Here is an 18,047-nt window from a genome sequence, read left to right on the forward strand (position 1 = left end):
ACATTGGCACAAACAGTTAAGAGTCAAAGTGGTGAAAGTCATTAAAATAAAAATAGTCAAGTAAAAATATCAGCGATTGCCAGCTGATGTCTGTGACAGTATGGAGCTTTTAAAGCACTGTTAACATTGCAGGGTGACTAATACTGCGGTCACAGCGGGCAGACTTCACAGTGACATGCCGTGGTGATTCAAGAGTAGAACAGAGGGGTCTACTCAGCATGTAATCAACACTACACCCCACTACTCTCTCACACACACACACACACACACACACACATGCAAGTCAAGATCAGCTATTACATGTTCAATTAACACAGCATGCAGCGAATGTGCACCTCCCTTCTGCTCCCACAGTTTTAAACGTGATGATAGAGCCATGGTGTCTGTTGTGCAGAGTGGGGGGTTCAGCAGTTGGGGGGGCCGGGGGGGAGTGGGGGGACGTCAGCCAGATGTGATGTCAGAGCGGCGTGGCGGTGTATTTGTGTGCGTGTGCTCAGAGACAGACAAATGGTGGCTCCTTGTTCCTGAGGATGGAGACAGACAGTTAAAAAGTGACACGGACAAGCAGTGACAGATCGAAAAAGAAGTTTGTAGCCAAATGTGAAGCCTCAGCAGTCGCGGTCTTCAGAATATAATGAAAGTGTCAGATCTACTCTGCCTTTCAACATGAAGTTTCCCAGACAGTAAAAACATTTTAATCCCTCAGATCAAATCAGTCAGGTAGAAGCAGAGTTACCATACAAACACACGCACGTCACGTTGATGTATTTTTCCATTACTCGAGTATTTCACAACCACTTTGTGTCTATCGAGGCGTCATTATTTTTTAAGAAACTGTCTCCTCGTGTCTCCGTCAGGGGCTGCAGACAACCTCTGTTGTCACATAGTAATGTCTGCAGGAAAGAGTTACACTTCACACTTTCTTTGTTTCCCATTTTGTTGTCATCAATCATCTTTTTTATGTGTCTCAGAAACATTATATTGGACGATTTACTTTGTGAATCCAGAAAAAATATAAAAGAAATCAAATATCAATGTGACTAAAGGGTGTAAATGTGGATACAGTTGGAGATATTTTTGACAGAATGTTTTTTTTGCATAATGTAGTTTTAATGCTGCTTAAATCAACAGTAGATCAGATAATAATGTGCACGATATGAGAGGTTCATGTCATATTTTTGACTTTTTATCGACTAAAACAGTGGCTGAACTTATCTCGCAGTGGGGATTCATTCATCACCATTACTAAGCATTTCTCGAGAAATTCTAGTATATACAATCAGTATTTCAATCTGAATGTCCAAGTACTTATGTCTTTTTACACCACTAGCATGAATCTGAAACGAAGATCTATCAATATGTAAGTGAGGCATCAACTTTCAACTTTAATTCATGGGGTTTTATCAAAACTATTGCATTAATTAAAACCATTTTTCAACCAAATGCTAAGTTTCCTCCTGGAGATGCTTTTCAGGCCTTTATTACAGCCGCCTTCAGCTGAATGCTTGTTTATGGGTTTTTTCTTCACTCAGTTTTGTCTTCAGTAATTGAAAATCCGCTCTACTGGGTTGATTTCAGGTGAAGATCCCTTTTCTTTACCTTCAGAGACTCTAGGGTCACCACACCTGTATATGAAGCTGCTTATCAGTCAACTGGACAGAAAGACTGACTACATGGAATGGTTAGAATTCCTAAACAACAGAATATTTTTTGTTGAATCTGCTGAATTAAAGCTGAAAGTCCACACTTCAATCACATCTTGACTGTTTCATTGGTGTGTTCAACAAAATTTGTGTCATTTTCCAAATACTTATGAACCTAACTTCAGGTATGAGTATCCCCAAAATATTCCATTTATGCAAAATTTACCAGTACCTGTTTACCACTTAACTAATGACAGAACATAATTATTAGGGTGGTCCAAAACAATTTTTTTTCAAGATTCTCTGGATTAGAACCCTGCATTTGGTTCCATATCTGGCCAAATTACTTCGGTCCAAATTTTTATGCAAATTAACTCATATTTAGAGGTTGCACAAGACACATGAAGATTGCTCTATATACTATAACATAACTACCCAAATGAATAAGACATATTAGAATAATTTGTAATTTCATTCTCAAAATCAAACTGCAACTCGCATAAAAATGTTACTTAGAAAGTCCAGCAACCACTGTTGCTTTATTGAAATGACAAAAAATGTTCCTGTGTTCTTTGACAACTTGGAGCCAGTACTGTTTGTGATCTTCATTTTTTGTTCGGCTACAGTTGAAGTCTTGAATAAGCTTCACCCCTCTTTCAGCAACATCACTGACAACTTTTCTGGAATGCACAACTTTAGCAGCCTGCTGAAATTCTTTATCATCAGCCCAGTCTTCTGGAGGCATTCTTACGAATGTTTGTGGCAGATCCAAAGTTTCAAAGAAACGCATGGTGCTGGTGGTGACAAAATCACTGATCTGCTTCCCTTCATAATCTGCTTGATTAAGGGCATCACAACATTTTAGTGGAATCTCTGAACCTTCATTTTCCATCATGTAGTGAACCATCAGCTGCTTCTGCTCTGGTGTCACACTGGAGTCGAAGAATGCCAGGCCAACCAATTCTTCACTCAAGTAAAAAAGATGTTAGCGGCCTTACTTCATACCCCAGCCAGCATGTCCATATGGGCACCAGAAGGGTTACATTTGGGCTGCATTTAAGGGTCCCATGTGGGTTTGGCCGCAGTTTCCATGGTGGCCCCACATGTGTTTGCCCATATCAGAATCAGAGATCTGAATATCTCATATTTTTTCTTCACACTATTTTATCCCACGATATTTATCTTTCATGTCATTTGCACTACTTCTCATGTTATTTGCACAACTTAAATTCCATGTTTTACAAATATCTTAGTTTACAATACTTTTTATTTTTTAATGTAAATAACGGTGCCTTTTACTGATATTTGTTGTTGTTTTACTGATATTTTTTGTCTGTCTATAAATTCTTGCACTGAAATGGAGAGCTTTACCTCAGTTTCGCTGTACATGGTACAATGACAATAAAGAGATTCTGATTCTAATTTTGATTCTGATTCTGATATGGGCAAACACATGTGGGGCCACCATGGAAACTGCAGACAAACCCACATGGGACCCTTATATGCAGCCCAATTGTAACCCTTCTGGGGCCCACATGGACATGCTGGCTGGGACATATATTGCTAGATGAAGCACTCAAACCTTGGTTTTGATCGTACTGCTGCTTCTCTTAGCAGGTCAGCTCGGCTATGCTGAAAATGCAAAATTAGTCAATTTCCAGGAAACTTCCAGCAACTTGTGCAACCTCTAAAACATCTCCTTTTTCTTCCAAATTTTTTCCTAAATCATCTTTTGAATGCCAAAACCTAATGCAGGGTTCTAATTGAGGTTATCTGAAACTGTATTTTTTACCATGATTGTTGGACCACCCTAATAATTATATTAGAACACAACAGACTTTGTAGATGGTCCTGGTTTTGTCTGTTTTCTAATGGAAAACATAATAACACGGTTACATACACTGAACATCCTGCTGTAAACTTTTACGTTAAACACCATATATTTTTGCCATATTTTATAGTCAAACTTAACATTGTCCCGTATTCTTTCCTCGAACTCTAAATTTTCAGTAAAGCTGTCTGTGTTTAACACCACATCCATGCTGTTCCTGTATGATGAACCACTTTTCCAATCATAAATAGGACACCTTCATGCTCTCTCACACCTCTCTATGATTCCCAAACACCCTTCAGTTTCCAACCACAGCTTCACACACACTTCGATTCCTGTGTGTCTCTCTGCTCTCATGTTTCAATCCGACACCTCCGGCCGCCTCATCTCAGCAAGACCACACTAAAAATTACATGTTAAAGAGGAACTGTGTTGAATATTCCTTTCGTTTCAGTGTCATGCTTACCCAGTCCAATCCCAGATCAGTATTTGACCTGGATCTGTTCCTGCCTGTTGCACCACATTAGGTTAAGTCTCTGTAAACAACCCAGGAACGAGGCAGTTTGTTCCAAGTTGTTTGTCCTATTGTTGATTTTCAATTATTTCCAGATTCTACTGTTTACACTCCTCCACTCCCCACTGACTAACAATATTTGCAGTAAATTGTGATGATCCTATGCCTCAACGGACACATTTATGAGCCGTGAGGTGACTCTAGAAATTTCCTCCTGATGAGCCACCAGACACAGTAGCGCTCTTAGTAATAAAAACTGAGCCAACCATAAAAACCAATGTTCCAGTGAAGTAGACACCGTCTGGCCTGGTGTTATTCTGTCTGTGGTCTTAGAGCCAGTCAAGCCAATGTCAAATCACACCCCGGCACACTCACTGTGAGGCCTCTCTCAACCAGCTCAGATCATCTATAAATAAAGCCTGGAGAATGTCATTACACTCTCTAATTGTCTGCGTACATTTAGACAGTAAGCGACACACAGTGGCATACCTTCAGCGGCCAAGAAAACGGATCAAAAACCCTCAGAAAGTTGGTGCCAGTCCTGTGAGGCCAAATGAGAGCCCTGCTGTCACACAAACACCACCGCAGACACACACAGCAGCACAGACTGAGTGGGGGGATGCAGCAATAGAGTCAGAAATAGAGTGACACACGGGGGTCTGCAGCCAATCTCTCTCCTTGTCACACACACACACACACAGATAAGCAACAGGGCAGGGATTCCTCTATAAATATCTGCAGGCAGAGGGGGGAGGGAGGGGATACTGCCCTGTTTGGAGAACGGTTTGATACCAAATGACACAGGAGAGACGGCAGCACAGGGAATTAGTGCTCAACAATCAGATGAAAGTACTGTTTAGAAGAGTATTGGTCGTAGTGTGTGTATGTGTTGTATAAAACAGGGCTGACAGTGATAAGAGGGGCTGGCTGTTGCGACAGCAGACACAAGTGCACATGTGCAGATCTGCGCCGCATCAGCTGTCCACTTTGATTGACAGCTGCAGCTGAGGTGAAGAGGAGGAGCCTTGTGGTTTTCTGTGAGGAGGGGGTGAGAACCAGGAGGGGTGAACGGTAAATTTGTGTGTAAAAGGATTTGTAAACAGAGTCTGCAGGGGTTCAACTTACCACGAGGGTTCAGGGACGCCTTCTGGTCACATATACGACATGTTACCTGCATGTGTCACACAAACAGGTGGAGACCACAGAGCAGAGGGCGGTGATAAAACAGGTACAGGACTGTCTTGTACTGACACAGATTTCACATGATGTCATGTTTGTAGCTCTGTTTCTAAAGAGGCCTCTTAGTGACAAATACTTTATTAGAAAACATTTACATCATGGTTTAGTCTCGGAGCAGAGGCAACTGTTTTCAACTGTCAAGTTCTGATAATCCTGTTTGATAGTTGGCCTCCACACAGACCAACTTAGAAACCAGCTGGTGAAGATTATGAAGCTTTTAGCACACAGTCAGACATTATTGAGAGAAAAGGGTGAATATTTTACACCAGGGGTGTCAAATAAATAAATAAAAAATAAATAAAGTAACCTTGACCTTGACAAACTCATTTTAGTTCAGAGGCCACATACAGCACAATATGATCTTAAGTGGGTCAGACAAGTTTAACCCTTTCATGCATGAATTATGAGAACCTTAGTCATTTTTTGCTTGAGTGTTTTTATTCCTCTTTAGGCATGAAAAAAAAAAACAATGCAATTGAATTTTTTTATGAATCTATTTTTCATGGAGTTACAAAAATGTCCACTCAGCTGGACACCATGCATTTAATTTTTGAAGTAAAGAAACACGTATTTAAAACTCATCATCAGAAAGTGATATACTGTGTGAAAACAATGACATAAAAACATTTTTAATGCAGCTAATCTTTTGTTTTCTCACATTTTATCATTCTCTAATACTAGTTATTACTCATTTCATGGAGATAATATCCTCCTGAGACCCAGAAAAATTGACAGTTTTAGCTTTTTTACATTAAAAAATGGTCTTGATTGGAAACTGCATAATGCAAGTTTTTTCAGATACATTTTTGAAATTATTTTTATTTATTGATTGATTTTTTAAATGGAATGTCCTTTGCAATGCTCAGCATTTTAAAGTAAATCTGTCAAACTTTTGTGGGGACAAAAGTTTGACAGAGGACAAAATGCATTGCTGGGTTTCAGGAGGATATGCAAAAAAAAAAAAAAAAACATTTTTTTTTTTTTTTTTCCCAGAAAACTGTTAATTACAGTCTAATAACAATTAGTAATTGATTTACACTGAAACATGTTAGTGCAGATCAGGTTTATCAAGAGCAGCAAAGTTACAGTGATTGTATGAACTGCAGTGTTTGGGATGACGCATAAGAGTCCACTATGTTGGCTGATATGGAACTAAAACAACAAAACCCATGAGTATACAAGAGAACAGCTGGCGAACAGCTGTCCACTGTAGTGACCACTATGCATGAAAGGGTTCATAACAAAGAAAAAAGTCAAATTCTTAAAAAAATCCCATTATGAAAAGGTTTATATCTACAAAGTTAACTTAAAAGCCTGAATAACATGAGCCTGATATCTCATAAGAAAAATAAGAGCAATTTTAACAGTATTATGCCTCAGTTTATCATTTACTTTACAATTTACAGATCACAGTGGATCTACAAATACACAAAAGCTTTTGTAACCGGAAGAATATTGGTAAAATTAGACTTAGTTTGCCTAAGACATTGTAGGTTGTTTATGTTTGTTCAGGTTATTCAAATTTTTTGTGAAAGGATAGTTTATAAGTGTAAACATTTTCATGTAATTTTTTTTTTTTACACTAAAACAAATAGAAATATGTGTAGCTGTCGTTATTTATAGGTCATTATGGAGTATTTTACTGGCCCAAGATACTTCAGATTGAATTGGTCTATATGTGAAACCTGAATTAAAATGATTTTCACATCCTTGACTGTTAATGTCCTCAGTGTAACTTTTACATTTCACAAATTCCTCCCAGATTGGACCCTTTGGTGGGCAGGTTTTGGCCCACGACCATATATTTGACACCTGTGTTTTAGACTCATTTATTTTGGCTGATCAGTGTCTGTAGAAAATTAATCTGGCCATGGTTGATTTTATTTTTATTCTACTGAAATAGGTCGACCTGCTTATGTGTGAAGAATGATGCAGAAGATGGGCTCACAGCACAGAGTCATACATTTAGCATCAAGTCCTGATCACCATGAACTGGAGTTGTACAACCTATGGTTTCTGGGTTTGATCCAGACTAATAACTCAAAATCAGTCTACACTTCATCATCTCTCATAGTTGCCTAAAATGACTCTGAAGTTGTCGAGTCCCCTCGTATATTCCATCTATAAAACACAAACAACCCTGGTTATGACGTTCTGTGGTTGGATTCCTTTGTCCGTCCCTGGACTTGGCTGTAAAGACATTGGTTCTGACTCAGTTCCGAGGTCCAGGTTTTAAAGGCCGACGTGGTCCTTTTGTGTGGAGCTCCTCTAGTGGACGGTCACTGCACAGAGGGTTGACTCAGCGTTAAGAATCACTTTACATTTACTAGAAAAACAGTCCAAGTCAGGTAATATATGGAAAAAGGATGGGTTGACTTTTGGATAATTACTATCATTTATCATGTTCTACGAGAGAAACAGAGAAAACACAGATAATCGAATTTCTCTTGTAACTTCTTATGAACAGAACGTTATATATATTTGGCTTCAACATGTAGATAAAACTACAGGGTGTCCCATAAGTCTCCATACATAGGAAAAATAAACGTTTCTTGACATAAACCATTTTTATTTATATAATATGCTCTATATAACTGCCATTTTGTCGGGAGCACATTTCAATGCGTGTCCTCCACTGCTGAAGAACTATAAAGAAGAAATATAAAGAAATACATGTTGGAACCATATATGTATGGAATGTATTATGTCTCCTATGTATGGAGACTTATGGGACACCCTGTATTGAAAACTTTAAAAAGGTTTTAACCAAAGTTTCAGAACATAAAGGTGCATGTTTATAGTTGAAGCATAACATGTTTCCTGTAATGAACATTAATCTGTCAGTGACCAAAAAAGTCCAAATATGTGCCAAAAAAAAAAAATCTATATTGGTGTTTTTACTGCACCTCAGTCATTTACAAGTGGCTGGTGTGTAAATACAGAATGAACATTTCTGTGCGTCTGTAAATTCTCAGTATAATGAATTCTACTTATATTTCCCTCTGCTCTGAGGTGCAGTAGCTGTGATCTGTGGACGTCTGTGGGTGTTTCACTGCACACATGAAAATACCAGAAATAAGCAGTCATATCAGACACTGCCTGACATCAGCTGTGTTCTCAATAGATCAGAGAACATAAGGCTGAGACGTTGGTATTTTAATTCTGCATTGGAACATCCATCACCTGTTCATATTTCAACAATACTTTAATTTGTGTACATAATTTAATTTCACATGCTAAAAAAAAACCCTACTGACCCCTGTGACTCAGATAAGAAATGCCAGGCAGCAGTACTTGTCTGACAACTTTAAGGTCAGGCTGCAAATTCTGATTTTATAAAAAATACTAGTTACTCAAATGAAAAATGTGTGTTCATTTGATTATTTGTAACAACACAAAACAGAACATGTTCACGAGGTCAATCTGTAGTTCATAAAGTCAGTACTGTTTACACAATGGGATTTCTTTAGTTGCACAGAAGCCTTTTTCCAGTGCATTGGTCTGTTAATGTTTTGCTTTTCTAATGTGGCTGTAAAAGTGTTTTCTTAGTATCACACAGATAGAAGGCTCTGGAAAAAGAACCTCGACATGGGTTTATTTTTTCAAACCATTAAGCTCTGATTTTAGGGTTTACGATAATAAACACCATCAAACAGTAAACTTTAAAACTTTATCTAATCTGCAGGTTGTATTGATAAAGGATGGATTTAAGGTTTTGTTGATACATGCTGGAAAAAGCAAATGTGACAGCAGGCAACACGGAAAAAGGAATTTTATTCATGAACTGTTTTTACAAGCAGTCCAACACGCAACTTCCTACCTGTCATGAAAACAAAATAAAACAAAAAATAAACAAAAAAAAAAATAAATTCATTGAAATAAAATAAATTTAATCATTGAATAATATTATCAATTATATATCAGTATTATCATAACCTTAATGGCAACAATAACCCAAAGCCAGTAGTATTTGTGTTTGTCTGTGGCAACAATGAAAAAAAAAAAAACAACTTTCTGATGGGTGTAAACCGGAGGACTTTCTACAGTGAACTCCCAGCTGAGAGCTCAGAGACGTGGAGGAGAGTCCAGAGACACGAGCTCCCCAGACACGCAATAAATATGAAAGAGCAAGAGTCCGGTATTCAAACAAAAATAATCATCTGTAACTCGCAGGTACAATATCTAAAGTCTTTATGTGCAAGATTCGAGCTGAAGTCTTCACCACAAACAATTATACTCACATCAAACCCCTGACCTCCCCTGAACAATTTCTTTTGTTTTCTACATTAAATCTTTTTAAATAAACCTAGAGAATTTTGTCATTTCATATACACATATATTTATATATACTTTTAATTTTTTTCCTATATGCCATCCTTTTAAATTGTCTTGTGTTGAGCGTGTGTTTGAGCAGAGAATCTGTGTATGAACAAAAGAAATAAAAAGAAGTCCACTGAACAAACATACGACGATAATGAAGCACACGTACGCTCACACACTCACGTGACATACACACAGTGTGAAAGGAAACGTTCAGGAATATGAGCAGAGAGAGCTGGATGGTGTTGAGAGTTCAATGGCAACAGGGTGAGAAGCCAGGGCTCCTCTCCTCTCAAGCTCCAGGCAAAAAAAACAAAACCAAAAAAAAAAGATTTAAAAAAGAGAGTTTGGTCACAGTTTTGTACCCTTCAACAACACCCACGCCGCTGCTCCAACACTTGGTACACCAAACCATGGCAAAGTCTGAGTGTACTGGTTCGCCTGTGAATGTCCGTGGATCTTGTTGGTCTCTTTTTTTTTTTTTTTTTTTTTTTTTTTTTTTTTTTGTGGCTGCAGCCAAGTCCGCAGTGAGAAGGGTCCGAAGTTCCAAAAGGAGGCTTCCCCACTGGTTCCACTCAATCAGCAACAGTTATTTGGCACATTTAACAACTATTAAGTAACACATTGGGCTAAAAAAAAAAAAAAAAAAAAAAAAAAAAAGGTGCAACAACATAAATTTTAAAGAAAACAATAAAAACCATTTTGGTTTACAAAAATAAAAGACACCTTGAAAGGTGACAAATTTCTCTATAAGACGATAATATCTCCCCCTGACTGGTTAAAAAAAAATGCACCCCTTATCAACCCTTCCTACTGTAGGTCACACATCACAGCTCTGGAAATGCATGGACATCAGACAAGGACACTGTACTGCATGAAAACAAAACCCTGAAATTCATCTATATCGATAACCGCGTCCTCTGTTCTCGGTTTTATTCTTTAACACTACGTTTGTGCGAGTCCGCTGCGCTTCAGCAAATACAAACTTCGTTCATGACGACGTCCACGAAATCCTAAGCCCCAATTAAAAGTTGCACCTCATCTGAACTGTGTCACATTCAAGAATTTAAAAAAAGAACATAAAATCATAACGACACTTTGAGGAAAACTCCACCCAAAAACACTTCAACAAGTGATAAACATACTGATGCTGCATCTTGGATTCAAGGAAGAGATTTTCATAATGACTTAAGTATTTTCCTTATTCCTGCGGATAATGTGCAAGTGTGGTCAACGCGGCAAGCTTCATCTTCAGAATTAAAGAGAAGCTTCATTGCTAATTTGCACCTGAATCGTTGAGGTCTTCTGTAGTCCGGCCTGGAGAGACAATGTAAACCTGAACGCATCGTTGTTCTGCATCATAAGGAACAGTTAGTACTGATGGATACCGGCATTTGCAGCCTGCAAATATTTATGTCACAACAAAACTCGGCAGATTTGTATGATTGCAGAGTTGATTGCTCACTGATTAAAAATATAGTTCAGTGACATTACAGAACATTTCAGTTCATAGAGTGCTTCCAGATTAGCTTTGATTGCCGTGGGCCGTCTTCAGACTGAAAACACACTGCGCTCTCATTCAGATAAAAAAAAAAAAAAGTTGAATCTGGTGCGATGTGGTGTTACATCATACAGTCAATCACATGCAGGTTTAAATGACTAAAGAGAGCACTGATTCCTACAACTGGAAAGGCTGTCTGCTGTGACTACTATAATCAAGGGGCAAGTTGGACATATAGGACCATTTATTACAATGCAATACTTCCAGCTGTAGGTACAGCTCAAGATGTTGAAGCTGAGCCTATTCCCAGGTCAGACATAATTTCATATGTCAGTACCGGGGCCTGTAACATGTGTTTACAGTGGCCTTGGACATTTTATGTCTGACAAAGAGATGATATTCAATGTGACTGTGGGTGTTTTTCATGTGTAACACTTAACTTTTTAATATGTGCTGTAGGTGAAGTAATGTAGCCTGGAATGCATTATGCTCACAACATTACATTTCTATCAAATGTTTACATTTTTCCTGGAAATACTGCCGTGTCCTTCTCTCTTTACAGGAATTCTCGCAAATGCAGGATATCTCGACCAGTAGAGAAGCACAAGAGAACGCGGCATGCTGACAGAGATGAGTGCAAAAACATGACAAAATTTCAACCCTTCATATCAAAATAACCACAAATGCCCCTAAAATCAGAGATATTATGTACGAAAATGCAGTTCTGTGTATTTAAGGGTGGATTTTTCCTTTAATTAGCTTCAGGCGGACTTCTTCATACTCCCTGCTTCACTCACACTTACCACAACAGCCGCCTAACTCAAACTGCAAACCCATGAGGATGATTGTGTGCGACCAGGACAGTGAATTGTTGTTTCCAAAGTCCGCGACACGATGACACAGTCTTTCTCTACGTCTCGTTTACATATACACTCATACATCACACACACGCATACACACAGCACGACATTTTGGCCCTTAAAGAGGTTCCGTCCCCTCATTGTGTTAAAACTGACACTGTCCAATGAAAGTATGCGCGCCGCGACTGATTGAAAGCTGTCGGACTCCTCTTGTCACTCCCGCCCACAGGAACTGAGCGTCCTCTCCCCTCCCACCCCCCGAAAAGCCCTGACAGACGGACAGATTCACGAACAGGCAGACAGAGAAGTCCCCGATAATGCAAACACATTGTAGCGTAGACTAAAACACTGGAGATGCACAGAGAAAGGGTTGCTTATATACACTCTGGAGTCACTCCCCGTTCTCCTGCCGTCTCTTTTTTTTTCCTCAAAGTGTAGCCTTCACACACAATAGTTACACCGTTGTCCCTGGTTACCAATCCCCAGGTATACCAGTCTTCATGGTTCCCATAGCAACCGGCTGCTGCTTGTCAGCCAATGAAATCTTAGTCTCTATGGTAACTGGCTGTACAAGAGCCAATCTGAAAAGAGTCTGTGGTCCTTGTACTTCCTGTTTTCTGCATTGGAATGATCAGGCCGCCCACCCCACCACCCCTGACGCTCCCCCCGCCCCCTCCCACCATCTCTGTGTGATTCTGCGGGCGATATATCTGCCACCGAGCAGCTCCCCCTGGGTGCTCAGGTGACTCAAGTAAATATTGATGTTGGCACTTTACGCATGTCAGTAGTGGAGGGAGGAATGGTTAGAGGGCTGATGAAAAGAACCAGTCGAGCAGCCTTTTTTCCCCCTCCCATTTTCTTGTTTTCCGTCTCAAAGCGATACATTCCTAATCTCATCTGCATTGCCTCTGGGAGAGGGAGAGAGTTGCAATGACAAGAAAGGAATGCCTCTCTCGGCTGGTCGGCGGTAAAGCTGACAGGATCTGGCTCTCCACATTCACCTGATTCAGAGCTTACGGAGCGAGGTGGAGGTCGGTCGAGAAGGGGGGCGGGGCTGAAAAAGCAAAAGACGGGGACAGAGAGGACCGGTCCTTGTCACATTCATGCAGAGGTCCTTCACATGCTGAGACCTCCTGAATGTCTCTCTTTTGTCTCCTCGATGTCCGTTCTTCTTCCCGGTAACTGGCAAGGTCCCATGGTGGCGCAAAAAACGTTTTATAGGTCGTGATGCTGAACATGTGTGTGTGTGTGTGTATGTGTGTGTGTGTGTGTGTATGTAATATAGTGAGGAGGCTGGTGGGAGTGGTCCGTACACGCACTGCAAGGAGCAAGGCTGTGAGGGATGGGCAGGTTTCAGGGCAGATGTCCTGAGGCTAATGAGGATCCAGGGAAGAAGGGGATGCAGTGTGTGTGTGTCAAGGTGTGTCGTGTGTTGCAGTGTGTGTGCGCACGTGTGTGTATAGGTATATGTGTTCACAAGCCGTTGCTGTTGCGGTGTGTGAGGGGAGGTTTGGACAGCTCCACCACTCCGGCCCTGCCTTTGCCGATGACTTTGGGGGCACGGCGCAGCAACTTCTGGGCTTCTGTGAACGCTTCGGTCAGCTCTTTCTTCCACTGCACAAACTCTGGATCGCTCTACACACGGAAAGGAAAAAAAAAAAAAATACGGGAATCAGCTTTTCGTCTTTATCTCATCAACAAATAAATCAAAATCACAAGAGGCTGGTGTTACCTCACACTGCAGCACAAATTGCTTCCCTCCTTTGATGCGCAGCAGGATACATTTCTTATCTTTAATCTGCGTCTCTTCTACCGTCACGATCTGCTCCATCGTCAGCAGGTTTTGCTGGAGGGAAAAAAGTGACCAATGACAAATAAGCAACGGTGACAAAGAACGTAGATCATGACACTGCAGACTAGATCTTACACACTACCACGCACAAGTCGATGTCATGTCCATGAAACAATGCAGAGTGGGTAAAACAGAGGGACGTCATTTGGACCATGAGAGTTTTTTTTTTTTTTTTTTTGCGAGGCCTGGCCTGGTGACAGACCCAGAACATAACAAATGCGGGAGCATCAGATAGAAATCATTAATGAGATCTGTACACTAACATGATTGGGTCACAGAAATTTCAACTTGGAAACAAAGACCCAGTTTCCATCTTTTTGACTGACATATTATACAGGGTGGGGAAGCAAAATTTACAATATTTTGAGGCAGGGATTGAAAGACAGTGTATGACCAATTAGTTTACTGAAAGTCATGAGAATTTATTTGCCACAAGAAAATTGACATAATAGAAAATGTTTTTATTCTATGTGTCCTCCTTCTTTCTCAATAACTGCCTTCACACGCTTCCTGAAACTTGCGCAAGTGTTCCTCAAATATTCGGGTGACAACTTCTCCCATGCTTCTTTAATAGTATCTTTAAGAAAGTCGACATTGCTGTGTGATGTTCTATTGGTAGCATGTTCTAAAATGCCCCAAATAGCAGAATCCAGCGGGTTTAGATCTGGGCTAGAAGGCGGCCATAAACATGATTCCCAAAAATTGCTAAAGTTGGATTTGTTGCTGTTGTCAACAAGTGTTTTGGTGTTCTTGTGTAAGATTTTAACTTCAAATCATATTTCACTGCATTTCTAACGGTCTTGTTGTCTTCCTCAAGTTCAATTGCCATTTTTCTCATGGATTTGGTTGGATCCTTTAGGATTTTGGATTTGAGAGCTTTAATAAAAGCTTTGGTACATTTTTTGTTGCTTCCTCCACTTCCAGACTTTCTCGTAATAGTTTTGCTCATAGTCATTCTCTTCTTTACATTATAAACAGTCTTTATGGACACTGCAACTATTTTTGAAATCTCCTTTGGTGTGACAAGTGCATTCAGCAAATCACACACTCTTTGACGTTTGCTTTCCTGATTACTCATATGGGCAAAAGTTTCTGAAAAGGTATGGATAATAGTGTTAGGTATGATTATGACATCAATATATGTTTGGTTTCAAAACAATTGACGTAGTGCCTGCTGAGAAAAAACAACTAAATGTTCATTGTAAATTTTGCTTCCCCACCCTGTATATTGAAATTAGGGCCTATTGTTTTATATCTGTATAAGAACAGGAAGATTTGCATCAAAAAAGTACTCTGGATTGTCTGATGGACTACTTTAATATACACATTTGTGTATTTTGCCTCTCATTTTCACTTCTGATAAATCAATTTATGCTCTGTCATGGTTTGAGTGATGTAAAAAGAATGTGTTTGTTGCCATGGAGTGAGATAGCCATGGCCATAGCCAAAGCCATGTTAGCTCATTTTTTTCAGCCTAATTAGAAAATTGTGTCTCATGAAAGGTCACGCTGCTATAGCTGGTTCCTTCTTCCTGTTTACAGTGAAACCACAACTGTACAAACAACTGCTTTACCTTTACAAAAAGTGTTCATTCTGAATGAAGACACTGAAAAGGTTAACAGCTTTACAGGGAAAACACTCAAACAGGGAACGGTGCAATTTACTCCTAAACTTAAGACTTAAAGTGGACTTAAGATGGTGCTTTGGATAAATCCTGTCACCTAGCCTCAAAAAGCAGCTCTAATTTCCTGCTTAAACCCCTCTTAACATGGCTTTTTTCATCTACCAGCAGTAGTCCGAGGACAGAAGCGCACTACAGACTGTGAAGCAGGGAGGTGGACTACAGCTCTAGAAGACACAGCAGACACCTGACACAGTGACACTCACCCCTTCTTTATGCTTTTTTAAATGTTTTAGCCACTTGTCCTTCAGTGTGGAGTGGGGACAGACAGACAGACAAACAGGCAACATGTATTCACTGACAAACAGATGAACAGTGGTAGAGAGACCCTCACAGGAGGACAAACAGACATGAACATGGAGTGATAAGTGATTAAGTGTGCATTTCTGTGGTGAGCTCACCCGTGACTCGCCCTCTCCCCTCCACTCCACACGGTTGGGGAACAGGTAGAAGTACCGGCGCTGCCACTGGGTCAGGAAGGGGTTCCCCAGCTTCAGCATGTAGCCGTGCATTATGCAGTCCTTTCCCAGGGCGTAGTCTGTACATATACATAAACAGGTTAGCACATCTGCCGGGATTTTCTGCCAAGGTGTGTGTGCTTATACACGGCTGTCTTACCCTCCTCGTGGCCGAGCTGCTTGTTCTTTGCCCTTTTGCGAGCCTCGTTCTTGTCTGTGTCCGAGTTGACGGCCTCGTACACCGTCTCTGCTACCTCCTGCTGCCAGCGCTCCGATATGACCAGAGGAAAGTTCTTGTACAGCTCTTGATCACTGTCCAGCAGCTGAAAGAAAGGGTGCAGGATTTTTGGTTTTAACAATAACCACTGCAAATGTCGTGTTTCTTTTCGTTAGTGTAACAAAGTTTGCCCTGCAGATGTCAACTGAAGCAAATATTAGCTCAAGACACTAAGTAAAAGTAAAAGTAAAGTGACATATAGCCAGTGGCTGTTTATATTCCCTCACATGAAAAACATGTTTTAGATCAACTCTACACTGCATACAACTCTTTACAAATAAATAGCACAAAAACACAGGTGTAAAATCTGGAAGAGTTCACCTGTTCATGTGGCATAAATGATTAGTTTCCAGTACTGATGATTTAACTACTAAAATCACAACAAATCTAATTCTAAAATCATCACATTTGACAAACTGCAATAGGCCAAATTTATGCCTTTTAAAACTAAAATGGTATTTGCTGAGTTTCAATCTCAATCAACTAATCAACAATTGCCGTGATAATCATTCATCTCCAACCCCAGCTTGGTTTTGTTGGTGTTGGTAATTTGCAGATGAATTTGCAGAAGTGCACATTTATTTCAACCTAGAGTTTTATATAAGATAAGAACTTAACTTTACTTTTAACTTTTTGGACAGAAGTCTACAGGATTTACGGGACACAATCACCTTCCCAAAAGCAGCAATTACAGTGTCTTTTATATTGACTCAAAAATGAAATCCCTCCCCATTGCAGATTCATATATTAATTTTTACGACAGTCTAGATTAGTACACACTACTCCTGCAGTCTATCCCATTTGTATCAATTTGGGTAGTTGTGGCTCTTTAAGAATTTCCCTGCTTAATTTTGGTTTTGTGTATTTGTTCACTTTAAGACAGTCATATACTGCTGGATGGATTAACATCTGAGGGTAGGAGCTATACAATTTCCCATTTGCATCTTAATTCATTACTTTGCTGCCGTTATTTAGATTATGACTCCTGTGTTAATGACACACCGTCTGGGGAACAGTAAACAAACACTTTTGTCTTTTATTCCTCTGCACTGGAGTGTCAGAGGATGAATAACTGTTACTGCAGCCACATTAACATTAATGAGGAAGAAGGCTGTTGTTCAGGAGAGGGAAAACAACTAGATGAGGTTTTAAATCTATCCATATGATTCAGTAATGTTAGTACCACCTTGAGAATTATCTTTAAAAGCATTCCTTAAACTATACACTACTCAAACCGTCTGTTTTACCTTGATGCCCTTGGTGTCCTCTTCATCAAAAGAACCTATGTCAAAAGCATCTGCAGCGTTCACCTCTCCCCTGGGAGGGATTAAAGGAGGGGAGTACTATAGAGGGAGGGAGACAACACAGAGGTGGGTTTTGGGGAAAGACAATGGAAGAAAAATGCACAAAGAAAGAAAGACATAGGAGATGAGAGAGTGAGCAAAACAACAAGGCGACAGTCCCACAGCAGTGCTTCCCCTCAAGTGATGTGGTAACCATAGCAACTAACTGTAGTGGACTAATGGTTAGTGGTGCTCCATCCAGTGTGGCTTTAAAAACAGAACCATCAAATGACGATCAGCTGCACATGGAAACCTGTTATTACAGTATTTTTAGGAAAGATAGCATCTGAAGACAAACAAACCACAAACCCTACACTGTGCCATTAAGTCAATAAATATTAAGACATGTTGAAATCAAAGTTACTATGTGTCAGGGAAGTGAAAGTGTTCATACAGCTATTCCAAAATGCCAGTGCTTTCAATGTATGAAGAACCGCTGAAATCAATGTATATAAAAACAACCAAAAAAACCAAACAGGATTTCAATGCAATGGTCAAATTCACACAATAAGATGCAACCTTATAAAA

General features: G+C 39.9%; 1 protein-coding gene across 2 annotated transcripts in view; it reads right to left on the bottom strand.

Moving 5' to 3' along the window:
• Positions 1 to 8,982: 8,982 nt before the first annotated feature.
• grk3 (G protein-coupled receptor kinase 3) overlaps positions 8,983 to 18,047 on the bottom strand; it is a 54,905-nt gene continuing 45,840 nt past the window's right edge. Inside the window, exons 17-22 of one of the 2 annotated variants that reach the window (XM_030150825.1) lie at positions 17,424 to 17,519; positions 16,060 to 16,222; positions 15,843 to 15,979; positions 15,648 to 15,686; positions 13,641 to 13,754; positions 8,983 to 13,543 (exon numbers count right to left, since the gene is read on the bottom strand). In XM_030150825.1, the coding sequence (XP_030006685.1) occupies positions 13,382 to 13,543; positions 13,641 to 13,754; positions 15,648 to 15,686; positions 15,843 to 15,979; positions 16,060 to 16,222; positions 17,424 to 17,519 (711 nt within the window). In that variant the 3' untranslated portion in view covers positions 8,983 to 13,381. The remainder of the gene's footprint in view (positions 13,544 to 13,640; positions 13,755 to 15,647; positions 15,687 to 15,842; positions 15,980 to 16,059; positions 16,223 to 17,423; positions 17,520 to 18,047) is intronic. The other variant, XM_030150826.1, reaches the window with a different exon arrangement.

The sequence above is a fragment of the Sphaeramia orbicularis genome, chromosome 12 (genome assembly GCF_902148855.1).
Source record: "Sphaeramia orbicularis chromosome 12, fSphaOr1.1, whole genome shotgun sequence".
Lineage (NCBI taxonomy): Eukaryota > Metazoa > Chordata > Actinopteri > Kurtiformes > Apogonidae > Sphaeramia > Sphaeramia orbicularis.